The following is a 12,792-nucleotide window of genomic DNA, read 5'->3' as shown; positions in this document are numbered from 1 at the left end:
GATGATTAAATTTTAGTGTTAAATACAAAAATTTCATATATTTGAAACTATTTACACTCATTCTATCTCGAAAATTTTTCAATAACAAAGTCTTGGACTTGTTATTGCTCTAAGAAATATTTCTTGATTGTTCGGTACATTGCAAATGCTACACTACATAATGAGAGAATGTACCCGAGGGGATAGAAATGTATTTGAGAGGAGCATTTCGTAATTTTTAAAAATGATAAAAAAAAAATTAAAAATTATGATACTTTGAGTTATGTATTTATGTATTTTCTTTAAATTGGATAACCTACAAAAAAAAAATCCCAATGTGCGACTTCCCGAGTCATATTAAAATTTATTTCAACTTCGACGCGACAACCAACACCAATGAAAAATAATTATCTAAATCAATTCATCAAGTCTAATACTTTAATTGTTCGAGAGAATTGTTTGAAACTCTTTTTTCATACTTACCCTTCGTTTGAAAAGGTTGTTAACTGCTTTACATTTTCTAATTGAATAGTTCTAGAATAATCAAAAGAGTAATAATAAAAATAGTTTTTAATTTATGTCCTTAAATAATTTTTTTAAGTGTGTGCCAAATCTCAATACTTCACAATAGACTAGAAGAAATCACACTAGACATATGTATATGTATATGTATATATCTGAAGTGATTCACATATATCTGGATTATTAAATATGCGGACAGTGGCGAGCGAAATGAAGAGGAGTGAGAAGTCGAACGAGATTTGCTATGTATAATGTATCCCAACTACATATATATCAATCCATTTAGATACAATGTATCTATAACAAATTTACACATAAATTTGACCCCACGTATCTGAAAATATGTTTTTAACAAAAAAAAAAAAATTTTAAATATGTATGTAGACGTATCTTGAGACACTAAAATCTAATAAGATACATAATATTGCAAATCATAGTGTATCTAAATAGTTAGCTCCTAAACTAATGAGATTTATCTAAGTTTCCTTTGCAAATTTGGTCCCCAAAATTATGCTAATGCGGTGTTTCTCCACTTTATAATTTTAATTATAAGAGTATCAATTTAAAATTTGAGTTCACAAATAATTATAATTATGATTAAATAATTAAAGAAATTGATAAAATATCAGATATTTACTAATTTAACATAAGTACTGATAAAATCAACTTCATTAAATTAATTTTTGAAAAAAAAAAGATTTAGAACTTAATTTCATGAATTTGAATATGATATATGGTGGACACATTCTTTATCAAAAATGACAAAAAATATTATGTGTCATTTATATTTAATCACATCTTCTTCCCTTTTTTTTTCCCGATAAAATACTTATGAGTTATTAAATTATAAATTCTTTAGAGTGCCATCAATATTTCTCTCATTTCTTTATGAAATTTTCCCTTCAGTAATATAATCTCAATCTTTTCTTCTTTTTTCAAAAAAAAAAAAAATAAAGTTAAATTATAATAATAATAAAAGTCATAAGTACAGAATAAAATAAACTTCATTGATTTGATTTTTGAAAAAAAAAAGATTTAGAACTTAATTTTATGAATTTGAATGTGATATATGCTGGACAGATTCTTTATTAATCATATTGTTTTGACAAAATACTTATGAGTTATTAAATTATAAATTCTTTGGAACACTATCAATATTTCTCTCATTTTTATAAAATTTTCCCTTTGGTAATATAATCTCAATCTTCTCTTCTTCTTTTTTTTGAAAAAATAAAATTAAATAATATATATATATATATATATATATATATATATATATATATATTATGCTAATGTGTCAATATTGTTGGTCATACTAATTAAAAAATGTAAATTTTAGAGTCTTGTTTTCTGCCAGTTGTATATCTTCAAGTCAAGTTATACACATCTTAATCATATACACCAAAGATATGCCATATACAAATGTTGTGTAATTTTTTCGAGTGAATAACTAAACGATCATATATTAAAGAATCACATTCATTCATTAGTATTAAATAAAGTGCCAAAATAATTACTCTAATTTTATCTTAATTCAAAGTACTCCACAAGCAAAACTCATGTATGCTTATCATGAAATAAAATATATTATATCATTAATATTCGAAATCATAACAATAAATGTGAAATAAAATCATTATGTTTTGATACATATAATTTGAAATAAATTAATTAATTGTAACAATAGCTTTGATACCATAAGAACAATGTTTTCCGAAAGTACAAATAAAATACGATATCCCCGTTTCAAGTGGTATTTTTTCATCTCCTGATTTAAAAACTTGTCCTCCACTAGTTTGGCAAGAGTCATATTTTTCAAACATTTACACTCACTATTTATTGAATTTGGAAAATCTTATTTATTATTGTTATTGTTATTTTTATTTGTAATTAATTATAATTTCCTCATATTATAATATGTATTTTAGTGCAACAAACTTAAAAGCTCTTTATTAATATGTTGACTCAAAATTTTTTTAATAGTAAAAATGGGGGAATTTAATAGAGCTTCTACAAATGCAAAGTGTATAATATTGTTGTTGGTGGAAAAAAATAATAGTAATAATATTGTTGTGGAATATACTATAAAAAGAAAAGAATTGTTTTTCTCAGATGCAAAGTGAGAAGAATAATTTGCTAATATTATAAAGTAAATTTAAATTCGTAACGAATATATTGAAATTTAATACATTTTCAACTTTTTTTTTTAATTTAGAGTTAATCATTATTGTGTTGGATATTAAATTTTAGTGTAAAGTAAAAAAATCGCATATATTTTGGGGCTAGGTTACATTCTATTTCGGGCTTTTTTCCAATTATAAAAATCTCAGGTTTGTCATTGCTCTTGATACATTCTTTGGTTGTTCGATACATTGTAAATGATACAGTACTTAATAGGAGGGATGTAATTGAGATGGGATAAGAATGTATTCGAGAGGAGATTTTTGTAATTTTTTAAATGGTAGAAAATTTTAGAGATTATGATATCTTAAGTTGTGTGTTTTTTAAACATTTCCTAAATTCGATAACTTACGAAAATCCCACCAGTTTGAGCAAATTACTAAGATACATGCTAGTTACATATCTTCTTAGATTTTGATACATCTATATACATCCAGTTACATGTATTTGAGATACATGCAAATCACACTTAATGTACTATATATGTGTAGTTCGCATGCATCTGAGATACATAAGCAAATCTCGATCATTTTTCGAATATATCGCTTGAATATATGATATTCCATGGAATAACACTATATGCATGTATATATTGTGTATTTTATGTGATTCACATGTATATCACATACATAGATAATCTCACTCACCGCCCTGCCATCTCGATCGCCCACCATCTTTGATATATCGCTAGTGTATTTGATGTTCTATATACATGTGAATCAAGTATGTAACTTGAAATATGATATGAGATTATTAAATAGTGAAATAATATGTAAGTATTTCAAACTATAAGGAGAATTAGTTAATATGGTAGGAATATATGTATAATTAGGTAGTTTCTTCTATAATTTTAATAAAAATTGATTTGAGTCGAGTCTTGACCCGTTTTATAAACCATTATCCAATTTGTTTCTATCTAACCCATATTGATCAAAACAAATTTGAATTGAATTGGATATTAACACATTTGTTGTCTTGAATATTATGCAATTAAGTAGTTTATTTTATAAAAGTTAATAAAATTTGAGTCGAATTGAGTCTTAGACCCTTTTTATAAACCATTATCCACCTGTTTCCACCCATGTTGATCCAAATAAATTTGAATTGAATTAGATGTTGACACATTTGTTGTATTGAATATTTGTGTAATTAATAATTTCTTTTTTATAGAACTTAATAAAATTTGAGTCGGGTTGAGTCTTGATCCATTTTATGACCCATCATCCACCCAACCCGTGATCCAAACAAATTTGAATTGAATTGAATTTCGGTTCATTTATTGTCTAAATCAATTATGACTCACCAAAATTTAACCCAACTCGTCCAATTATCACCCCTAGATCACTCCTTCGCATGTTCCAAATTTTCTTTTCCACAAACTTTTCTATTTAATAAATAATACAATAACTCTATATTTATAATTTATTTATTTTTACAAGTGAAAAAATAAATAAATTTTGTTTCAATAATCTCATTTATTAGGAAATATGAAGTAATCTGACAGGGCTAATAGGCCCAATGTTTATTGGGCTTCATTTTTCAATATTGGGCCCCCAAAACCCTGCTAACGATGTGTTTCTCCACTTTATAAACCTCTCATCATCTCAAATCTCAAAACCCTAGCAGCAACAGCTCTGTAACAGCAGCCGAAGAAGCAGACCGCCATTTTCTTATCCTCTAAGGTACAAACCCTAATCAATTCATCTGCAGTATCACAATTTCATCTATATATGAAATAGGCATTTTCTAAGTCTTAGTTTCAATTTTGGTGAAAAAAATTGCAGGAACAGGTAATTCGATTGAGTAGAAAATGTCGCTCGGAGAAATTGCTAGTACCTACGCTTGTTTGATCCTTCACGACGATGACATCGCCATCACCGTTAGTTTCTCTGCCTGATAAGTTATTATACGGATCTGTTTTTATCGTTTTGTGAAGTATTCATTATGGTTTGTTTTGATTGTTAATAGGCAGAGAAGATTTCTGCTATTGTAAAAGCAGCAAATGTCACAGTGGAGCCTTACTGGCCTCTCTTGTTCGCCAAGCTTGCCGAGAAGAAAAACATCTCAGATCTCATCATGAACGTTGGTGCCGGCGGTGGTGGTGTCGCTGCCGTTGCTGCCCCCGTCGGTGGCGCCGCAGCTGGAGGTGGTGCAGCAGCTGCCCCTGCTGCTGAAGAGAAGAAGGTAATGAACTGTTTCATCTTTTTTTTTTCAAATTGGTTTAACCACAAGTCGCGCTTATTAATAACTAACCGAGTGTTATTGTTTGTTGTATGTATGTACAGGAGGAGCCAAAGGAAGAAAGTGATGATGATATGGGATTCAGTTTGTTCGATTAGAAAGCTACCGTTAGTATGATCTGTTCTTTTGTTTCCAGAATATATTGGTTAAAGTTTTAGTTTTGATGTTTGAGATATTTGGAAAGTGTAAGAGTTAACATTTAATCATGATTTTGTTCTAGTTTTTTGCCGTAGTTTGAGCCATTTTTGTCAGTTCAGTCAAATGTTTGTCCCTCTATTGTTACAATTTTAATCGTCTGTTTCGTTATATCGTTGGTGATCTTTTACTTGCTAGGTTTTGCTTTAACAAGCATAAGAATACTCTTAGTTGATATTAAAGAAAGTAGAAAGTTGCTGTTGATAGTTAATTAAGGAATTATGCAACCAGCAAACATACCTATCTATTTTGGAGTCTCTGTCTTGACAGTTTGGGATGTGAGGCTATGCCACTGTAGTTTTGACTTTGAGACAGTTAGTGATGCAGTTTAACTGCCTTAGCCTACTGCCTGAATGGAAGTTGATTTGGAATTGTCTTCCATATTTACATGATATGCATTTGAACTGAGGTTTTCTCTATGCTTGAAAATTTGTTCAGTAGATATCAGTAACAAGTGAGTAGGATAAGTTGTTTCAGGGGTAGTCATTTGTGGCTACGGAGTTCTTTGGTGGCAATCTAGTGGCAGTTTGAGAATGTTGTATATAATTGATCTGTCCTTAGATTTATGTAAGTTAGATGCTAGCCTTTTGATATCTATTTGTCCTTGAGCCTTGCCACTCCGTTGTCCTTCCTGTGTTCATTTTAGCATTTATCAAATTGGTGAAACTTGGTTTTATCTATTTCCAAGCAAATGACCTATTTTAGCCAAGAATCCGCTTCGGCATGATATGATGTAATCATAGTGTTCACTATTTGATTTTAAATTCTTTATGAAATGGTCTTTGTTGGTTATTTTTTGTGGATGTCTTTCAAAGAGATTGTTCTATTGAAACAGATAAAATTTGTTTAGCGGAATTATATGTATGTAGTAGAGTTTTCATCTTAAATACAAATGATATATTAATACAAAGCCACCAACTGTGAATTTGAGTCTGTTGAAAGTGTACGTCTTTCATGAGGTGAAAAATCCTTCAAGCCACTGTCCCATGCTTGTGACTTAAATGGTATTTGTGAGTAGTTGATAACTGTGATATGTCCATTCAATAATACCTCTTTAACTATACATGCTAACCTCATTTCTCCCCCTACTACCGAGAAATCTATGCTAGAATTTAGGACTTGTAATATTTAAGTTGTGGTAATGGCTTCCTGCAACTATCTATCTCAATCCAAAAAACGCACTAAACATGTGTTATGGTGAAAATGAACATTTTTTATGTGTTGAAGAATCCACGTCACTGTCCCATGCTTGTGATTGAAACGATGTTTGTGAGTAGATTATATAGACCATGGTATGTCCATTCGCTACCTCTTTTAACTATATTTGCTACCTGATTTCTCCCTCTATTACTTAAAAATCCATGCTTCAATGTAGAACTTGTACTATTATTATCAATGGTTGGGTTGGTAATGGCTTCGAGCAACTATCTGAGTTAAACGAATACGCCTTCCAGAGAAGGTCATTTGAATACTTAGCCTTGAAGCCATGATCGGCTCTTCCCATTTTCTATCAAATGCAAGAAAAGATAAAAAATCATTCAACTTCTGAAGACGTTTGTTAACAAAAGAAACATCATAAGCAGCAAAGGCGACACCTTTGAATAATGACATGTCTGATGTATGTAAAATGCACTAGATTTGGAACATCAACTTAATAACGTATTATCCCCATAGACTTTAAACTTGAAAGTGGATCTCCTAGTTGACATTGATGGTGATTATAGATTAAAAAGAACAAAAAATCCAGTATAATACCACAGTAAGGTAGATCTTATCACTACCTCGTGACGAGAGGAAAATTGTTTCGGATAGGCCAGACTCAAAGAAAACTTGACTTGCCACTAGCCCACTATCGCCAGGCAACAATTTCTCAATTTCAGGAAAATAATAATTTGCTTCATCCAACATCCAGTCCCCAGCCAGTTGCTAATTTCAAATTAAATAATGTAATCAGTAAAACTAATCCAACAAGATGTATTAAACATCAATAACAAAAGGTACCTCTAATTGTTTGAAAAATACTCATTACTGTGTAGAATAACATAAAGACAATATCATCTTTTATATTATATTTTAAAAACTGAAAAACTGTTCAGTGCAACAGAATTTCGAAGGGATTGAATTGAAAATTCTGTGGTCATCCAAAAGCTGTGTCTTCTCAATGATCTCATCACCAATAAATCGATCTTGGCTTTGGTTGATCACTGTTTTATTAAGTCGTCCTTGGGTTCGTCCATTACAAAAGAAAATCATCGATTCAATATCATTCCATATAATATAAAAAAAATTGAGATAATCAAACTATAGGCCTCTTTATCCATATAAGAGAATACAAGTAGTATTATTTCTGTGCTTTTATTGAATTAGTAATGGAAATTTCATCCTAAGAACAACAAGTAGAGACAACAACAGAATGAGATTCATGACCATTGCACATGAATTTTATACACAATAATAGTGATAACAACAATATACTCAAGTGTAATTCACAAGTGAGGTCCGGAGATCTTACCCCTACATATTCATCTGTTGGAGGTAGAGATGGAGGTTGTTTCCCTACGCGCACAAAGTACGTAATCTTAGAGGTTTTGTGAAAGAGAGAGAGCTGCAGAGCTAGTTTGGCACTTTGGCCCCCTCCTCAGTCCTCAGCAAGCTGGGAGGTGGACAGAATGCCAAAATGGCTCTACACTGATACTCCTAAGAAACTCTTTTACTACACCATTCATCTTCCAGAAGAGGCAAATATATATATATATATATAAGAGAGGGCTTTGATTTCTATATATAATATAAATGTAGTCTTTTTTTTAGTCTTTAGGGGCGGATGTAGTGTACTAGTATATATTCTGGTTCATTAAAACCTAGCTTACACACAACTTTTTACTGGACATGTTATTGTTGTTTTACGTTGAATTTACGTATATAAAATTCAAATCTCGAATCCACGTTTGACTTTGACTTTTTGAAAGTCTTTTAAGTTGAAAAAAAATGTAAAGAAAAGGGGAAAGTGGGTGCATGAGCGTGCATGGTGGTTGTACGACTTAGTGGAAGGTAAAAGGGAAAGTTCACAAGTAAAAACAATGTTGCTTTTTTCCTTCTTCTTTACCTCATTCCCACGTTAAAACTTCTAATTTTGCTTCACTACTCTTGTACTTTATGTACAAAATATTACCCTTAATCTTCTTTTTGTAAAGTGAAGCATGCATAGTTATAAATTTATAACGTACGACCATATTCTTTCGTTTAACATATCTATATTTGGTAATAATTTAATTTTTAAAATATTCATTTTATATTTAATGAAATAATTTTTAAACTATATAAATATTTATAACTTATTTTTATGTTTGACTTATATAAACCGTATTCGTTTTTGATTGATAGTCGATGGACCTGCATGATGATGATGATTTATGATAGCTGTGAGTGTATGATTTGGTTTTTTGACTTTTGCAACAATAAAAAGGTGAGTGCAAAATGGGGCTAGCTGCCACTGTCTCCCATTTACTAGGTAATCACCATTGTCAACTCACATCAATTCAAACCCTTTTTCACATTTCAATCTCTCGTTTCGAATATTTTTTGTCAAAAAATTAACATAATTATATATACATACTGAATTAATTAATTTGTATATTTTAACTTTTCTAATAGAACTTTTGATTATATATTGTTAGCGAGAGAAGACTTTTTAAATGATAATTGGGGACAAAAAGAGGGATGAAAATAATGGTTTTATATATTATCACATGATATACTATTTTGGGTATTACTTTCACATTTAAATTAATTAATTCTACTTTCACATGATTGCTGTGTCACATATTTTCATCTGTCAATTTATATAATATATATAATACTTCTTATGCCAAAATATATATGGATAATTAAGAAAAAAAGATCATCTCGATCTAGTTTATATTTATATTCATGATAAATCTTCATAAAATGTAAATTATAATGTGTATGATAAAAGTTGGAAGATTTTTGTAGAGTGAATTTTGACTAACATGAATATGAGTGATCCATTTTATTCTTGAATTCACATTCAATTTTTCAAAGCATTTACACTGCCTTCATTCTAAAGTTATTGTCTTTAATTTTTTGTTAAATTACTTGTATATGTCTTTTTGCGATTAATTGTTCATCAATAATTTAAGAGATAAAATGAATACAAGCATCCGTTATCGTCCAGCGGTTAGGATATCTGGCTTTCACCCAGGAGACCCGGGTTCGATTCCCGGTAACGGAATTTTTTTAATCGTTTTATAACGTATCAGTTTTTTGTTTTTTTTGGAAAATTACATATAATGGCAAACTAATAAATCAAAATTAAATGTTATAACCAAACTTTGATTTCACTGTGACATGTAGCAAACTGTTTGTCAGTCGTCTCTCTCTCTCAAACTCTTGCTCGCTCCCTCTCTCGCTCGCTTCCTTTCGCTTTTATACAAATACAAATGTATGAAATGCGTTTGTATTAGTATAAAACGAGAAAATTTTTTATATACATATTTTCGTTTCACTCTCCCACATCTCGCTCGCCACCCTTACTTCTATCGCTAATACAAACAGAAACAAAATGTATAAATTGTGTTTCTGTTTGTATAAAGCAAGAGAAATTGTATATACACATGCAAATACATATATCTTCGTCATATACACTTAATTATATAATACAAATATATTCCTGCCCAATTTTCTTATGTCCTGCTCCCTTCTCGTTTTATAAATTCACAAATTATACAATTGATTTGTATACAACTGTTTTTTTCTTTTTTGTATATGCATTGCGAAATATACAATTGATTTCTTTGTATATGTATAGCGAATTATACAATTATTTTTTTTGTATATGTATAGCGAATTATACATATTTATGTTTGTTATGGAGCGCAATTATGTCAACTTTGCTATAACATACAAATATAAAATTTGTGTTTGCTATATGTGAAAGTTACTCTTTTTTTTTTCCAATAAATAAATAGATAAAAATTCTCTTTTTTATTTTTGGTTAAATTAGCAAATAGAAACATCAAAGATGTCCATGCAATATTTTGTGATTCTTTATCATAGCAAAGTAAATTTGCTTTATATAATAATTTTAGGAAAAAAACAATATAAATAAGTGATAAAATTTAAAATAATTACATGTTCATATTCCAATTCAAAGTAATTTAAGAAATATCATTCTATAAAAAAAAAAGTTATAGCCCACAGTCCTTTCAGTAAGATTGATAATTTTCGCTTAACTGATACTAAATCGGTATCATATATTGTGTTAGTATCGTTAAGACTAATTTGCTTTATTGATACTAAATCAATATATATATGTATGCATTGTATTAATATATTCAGATTTCTTGTTAAGAAATTACTCATTAATCAATGATAATGATATCTATACAACAAGCCATTAAGGAGTTGTTTGCACAAACAAAACTCCTGCTTACATTTTCTAAAAAAAAATTGATATCTCCCTAAATGGATCCTCCTCATGCCAAAATAAAACTGATAAGAATGAAAGTCATCTCAAGTGTTAATAAATTTTGATTAAATATATAACTGATAAGAATGAAAGTCATCTCAAATGTTAATAAATTTTGATTAAATATATAGAGTGTTTGTCAATGTATACTATTGAAACAACGTGAGATCAAAATCCATAGAATATTCACATAGAGCTATAGAAAAGGTAACTTGATGTACTAAGTTTTTGCTATGTATAAAATTGGGAAAGGATATTATATAATTAACCATTAGAATACATTATATTAGTTTGAAATGGACATATATTTTTCCATAAAGTATTTATCATTAGAGAAAAATTAATAACGAGCATCCGTTATCGTCCAGCGGTTAGGATATCTGGCTTTCACCCAGGAGACCCGGGTTCGATTCCCGGTAACGGAACTCTCTTTTTTTATCTTTTATTTGTTCAATAAATACATATTTAATTTTTTATTCTTTTTGGATAAATTAGCAAATAGAACCATCAAAGATGTCCTCGCAATGTTTGTGTGATTTTTCATCATAGCTAAAGTAAATGCACTTTACTTATAACCAGGGGCGGCTCAAGCGTATTAGTGACCTAAAGCAAAAATTTAATGTCCGAGGCTTCCGAAAGAAGACGTTCTTTTGCATTACGCTTCTTCATGACGAATGGGGCCTTAAACTTAAATTGTTAATAACACTTATATAGATTTCTTCTATTTTTCATCTGATAATATAACCATTCTTATATTAAATTATTTCTCATGAGATATAATACTCTAAATATGTCAAATTTCTTCTAATAATCCCTTTATTTTTCATGAATTGTTTATTTTTTCTACAAATAGTATTCAATATTTCTTTAAAAGATAATAACTTATAACCTATAATTATAAAAAGTGAGAACCCTTAAATTTGGGGTTCTAAAACACATGCCTTTTTTTTAACACTGTCGAGCCACCTCTGTTTATAACTTTTAAGGAAAAACTATATAAATGAGCGAAAAACTCAGTATAATTACATCTTCATATTTCAATTTAATGTAATTTATTCTCTCAAAAAATAATAATTTTTACAACTTATATATCCTCAAGGTTGATAATTTTCGTTTAACTGATATAAAATCAATGTCATATATACAACTAATGAACAAAGTTGATATCTATACAGAAGCCTGTGCTAACACGATCCAATATATGTTACACTATCTCAAAATGAAACCTCATATATAAGTTGAATTCTAACCAACAAGCCATCAAGCAGCTGTTTGCACAAACAAAGAAAAGATGTATTCATGAACCAGCAAAACTACTGTTTATATTTAAGAGGAAAATAAATTGACATCTTCCTATAGGGATCGGATCCTCCTCATGCCAAAATAAAATTAATGAGAATGAAAGTTTATTTCAAATGTTAATAAATATTGAATAAATACAAAGTGCTTGCCTAATATATGTTATTGAAATAAAAATATAACGTTTTGATAAAAATGAATTTTTGAATAAAATAAGATCGAAATTCCATTGAATATTCACCTACAATCTTTTGGAGCTAAAAATAAAAGGATAACCTGATGTACTAAATCTTCGCCTAAGTATAAGATCGGACCACCATAACAAAATAAAACTTGTACGGTCCAACTTTCCTAAATTTATATAGAATACATTATATCAGTTTAAAATGGAGATATATTTTACCATAAAGTATTCATATTTCATTATTTTATATTTGAGAGAAGAAATGAATACAAGTATCCGTTATCGTCCAGCGGTTAGGATATCTGGCTTTCACCCAGGAGACCCGGGTTCGATTCCCGGTAACGGAAATTTTTTTAATCGTTTTATTATAATGAATCAGTTTTTTTTTTTTGGAAAATTACGTATAATGACAAACTAATAAATCAAAATTAAATGTTATAACCAAATTTTGATTTCACTATGTCATGTTGCAAACTGTTTGTCAGTCGTTTCTATCTCAAACTCTCGCTCGCTTCCTTTCACTTTTATACGAATACATTATATTAGTTTGAAATGGACATATATTTTGCCATAATTAAATATCTGTATTTGATTATGATGTTTAAGAGAAAAATTAATAACGAGCATCCGTTATCGTCCAGCGGTTAGGATATCTGGCTTTCACCCAGGAGACCCGGGTTTGATTCCCGGTAACGGAATTTTT

The 12,792-nt window shown here is 29.3% G+C and overlaps 1 protein-coding gene, 1 long non-coding RNA gene and 4 other non-coding genes across 6 annotated transcripts; 5 read left to right on the top strand and 1 right to left on the bottom strand.

The window, feature by feature from the left end:
- The first annotated feature begins 4,248 nt into the window (after positions 1-4,248).
- On the top strand, positions 4,249-5,229 carry LOC101259584 (large ribosomal subunit protein P1). Its single transcript, XM_004230465.5, has 4 exons — positions 4,249-4,364; positions 4,467-4,561; positions 4,651-4,866; positions 4,968-5,229. Exons 2-4 carry the CDS (start codon positions 4,493-4,495, stop codon positions 5,019-5,021), a joined length of 339 nt encoding a protein of 112 aa, XP_004230513.1. The 5' UTR covers positions 4,249-4,364; positions 4,467-4,492; the 3' UTR covers positions 5,022-5,229.
- Positions 5,230-6,696: 1,467 nt separating this feature from the next.
- Positions 6,697-7,870, bottom strand: LOC112940111 (uncharacterized). The gene is made up of 2 exons (XR_003243958.2): positions 7,631-7,870; positions 6,697-7,044 (listed from the first exon to the last, which is right to left on the bottom strand). It is a non-coding gene; the product is annotated as an uncharacterized lncRNA (long non-coding RNA).
- A 1,428-nt stretch (positions 7,871-9,298) lies between these two features.
- On the top strand, positions 9,299-9,370 carry TRNAE-UUC (transfer RNA glutamic acid (anticodon UUC)). Its single transcript has one exon. It is a non-coding gene; the product is annotated as a tRNA-Glu (tRNA).
- Positions 9,371-10,959: 1,589 nt separating this feature from the next.
- Positions 10,960-11,031, top strand: TRNAE-UUC (transfer RNA glutamic acid (anticodon UUC)). The gene has a single exon. It is a non-coding gene; the product is annotated as a tRNA-Glu (tRNA).
- Positions 11,032-12,364: 1,333 nt separating this feature from the next.
- TRNAE-UUC (transfer RNA glutamic acid (anticodon UUC)) lies at positions 12,365-12,436 on the top strand. The gene has a single exon. It is a non-coding gene; the product is annotated as a tRNA-Glu (tRNA).
- A 279-nt stretch (positions 12,437-12,715) lies between these two features.
- TRNAE-UUC (transfer RNA glutamic acid (anticodon UUC)) lies at positions 12,716-12,787 on the top strand. Its single transcript has one exon. It is a non-coding gene; the product is annotated as a tRNA-Glu (tRNA).
- The last annotated feature ends 5 nt before the right edge of the window (positions 12,788-12,792 follow it).

Source organism: Solanum lycopersicum, chromosome 1, assembly GCF_036512215.1.
Source record: "Solanum lycopersicum chromosome 1, SLM_r2.1".
Classification (NCBI taxonomy): domain Eukaryota; kingdom Viridiplantae; phylum Streptophyta; class Magnoliopsida; order Solanales; family Solanaceae; genus Solanum; species Solanum lycopersicum.
The sequence above is the reverse complement of the archived record's forward strand: the minus strand, read 5'-3'. Positions and strand labels throughout refer to the sequence as shown.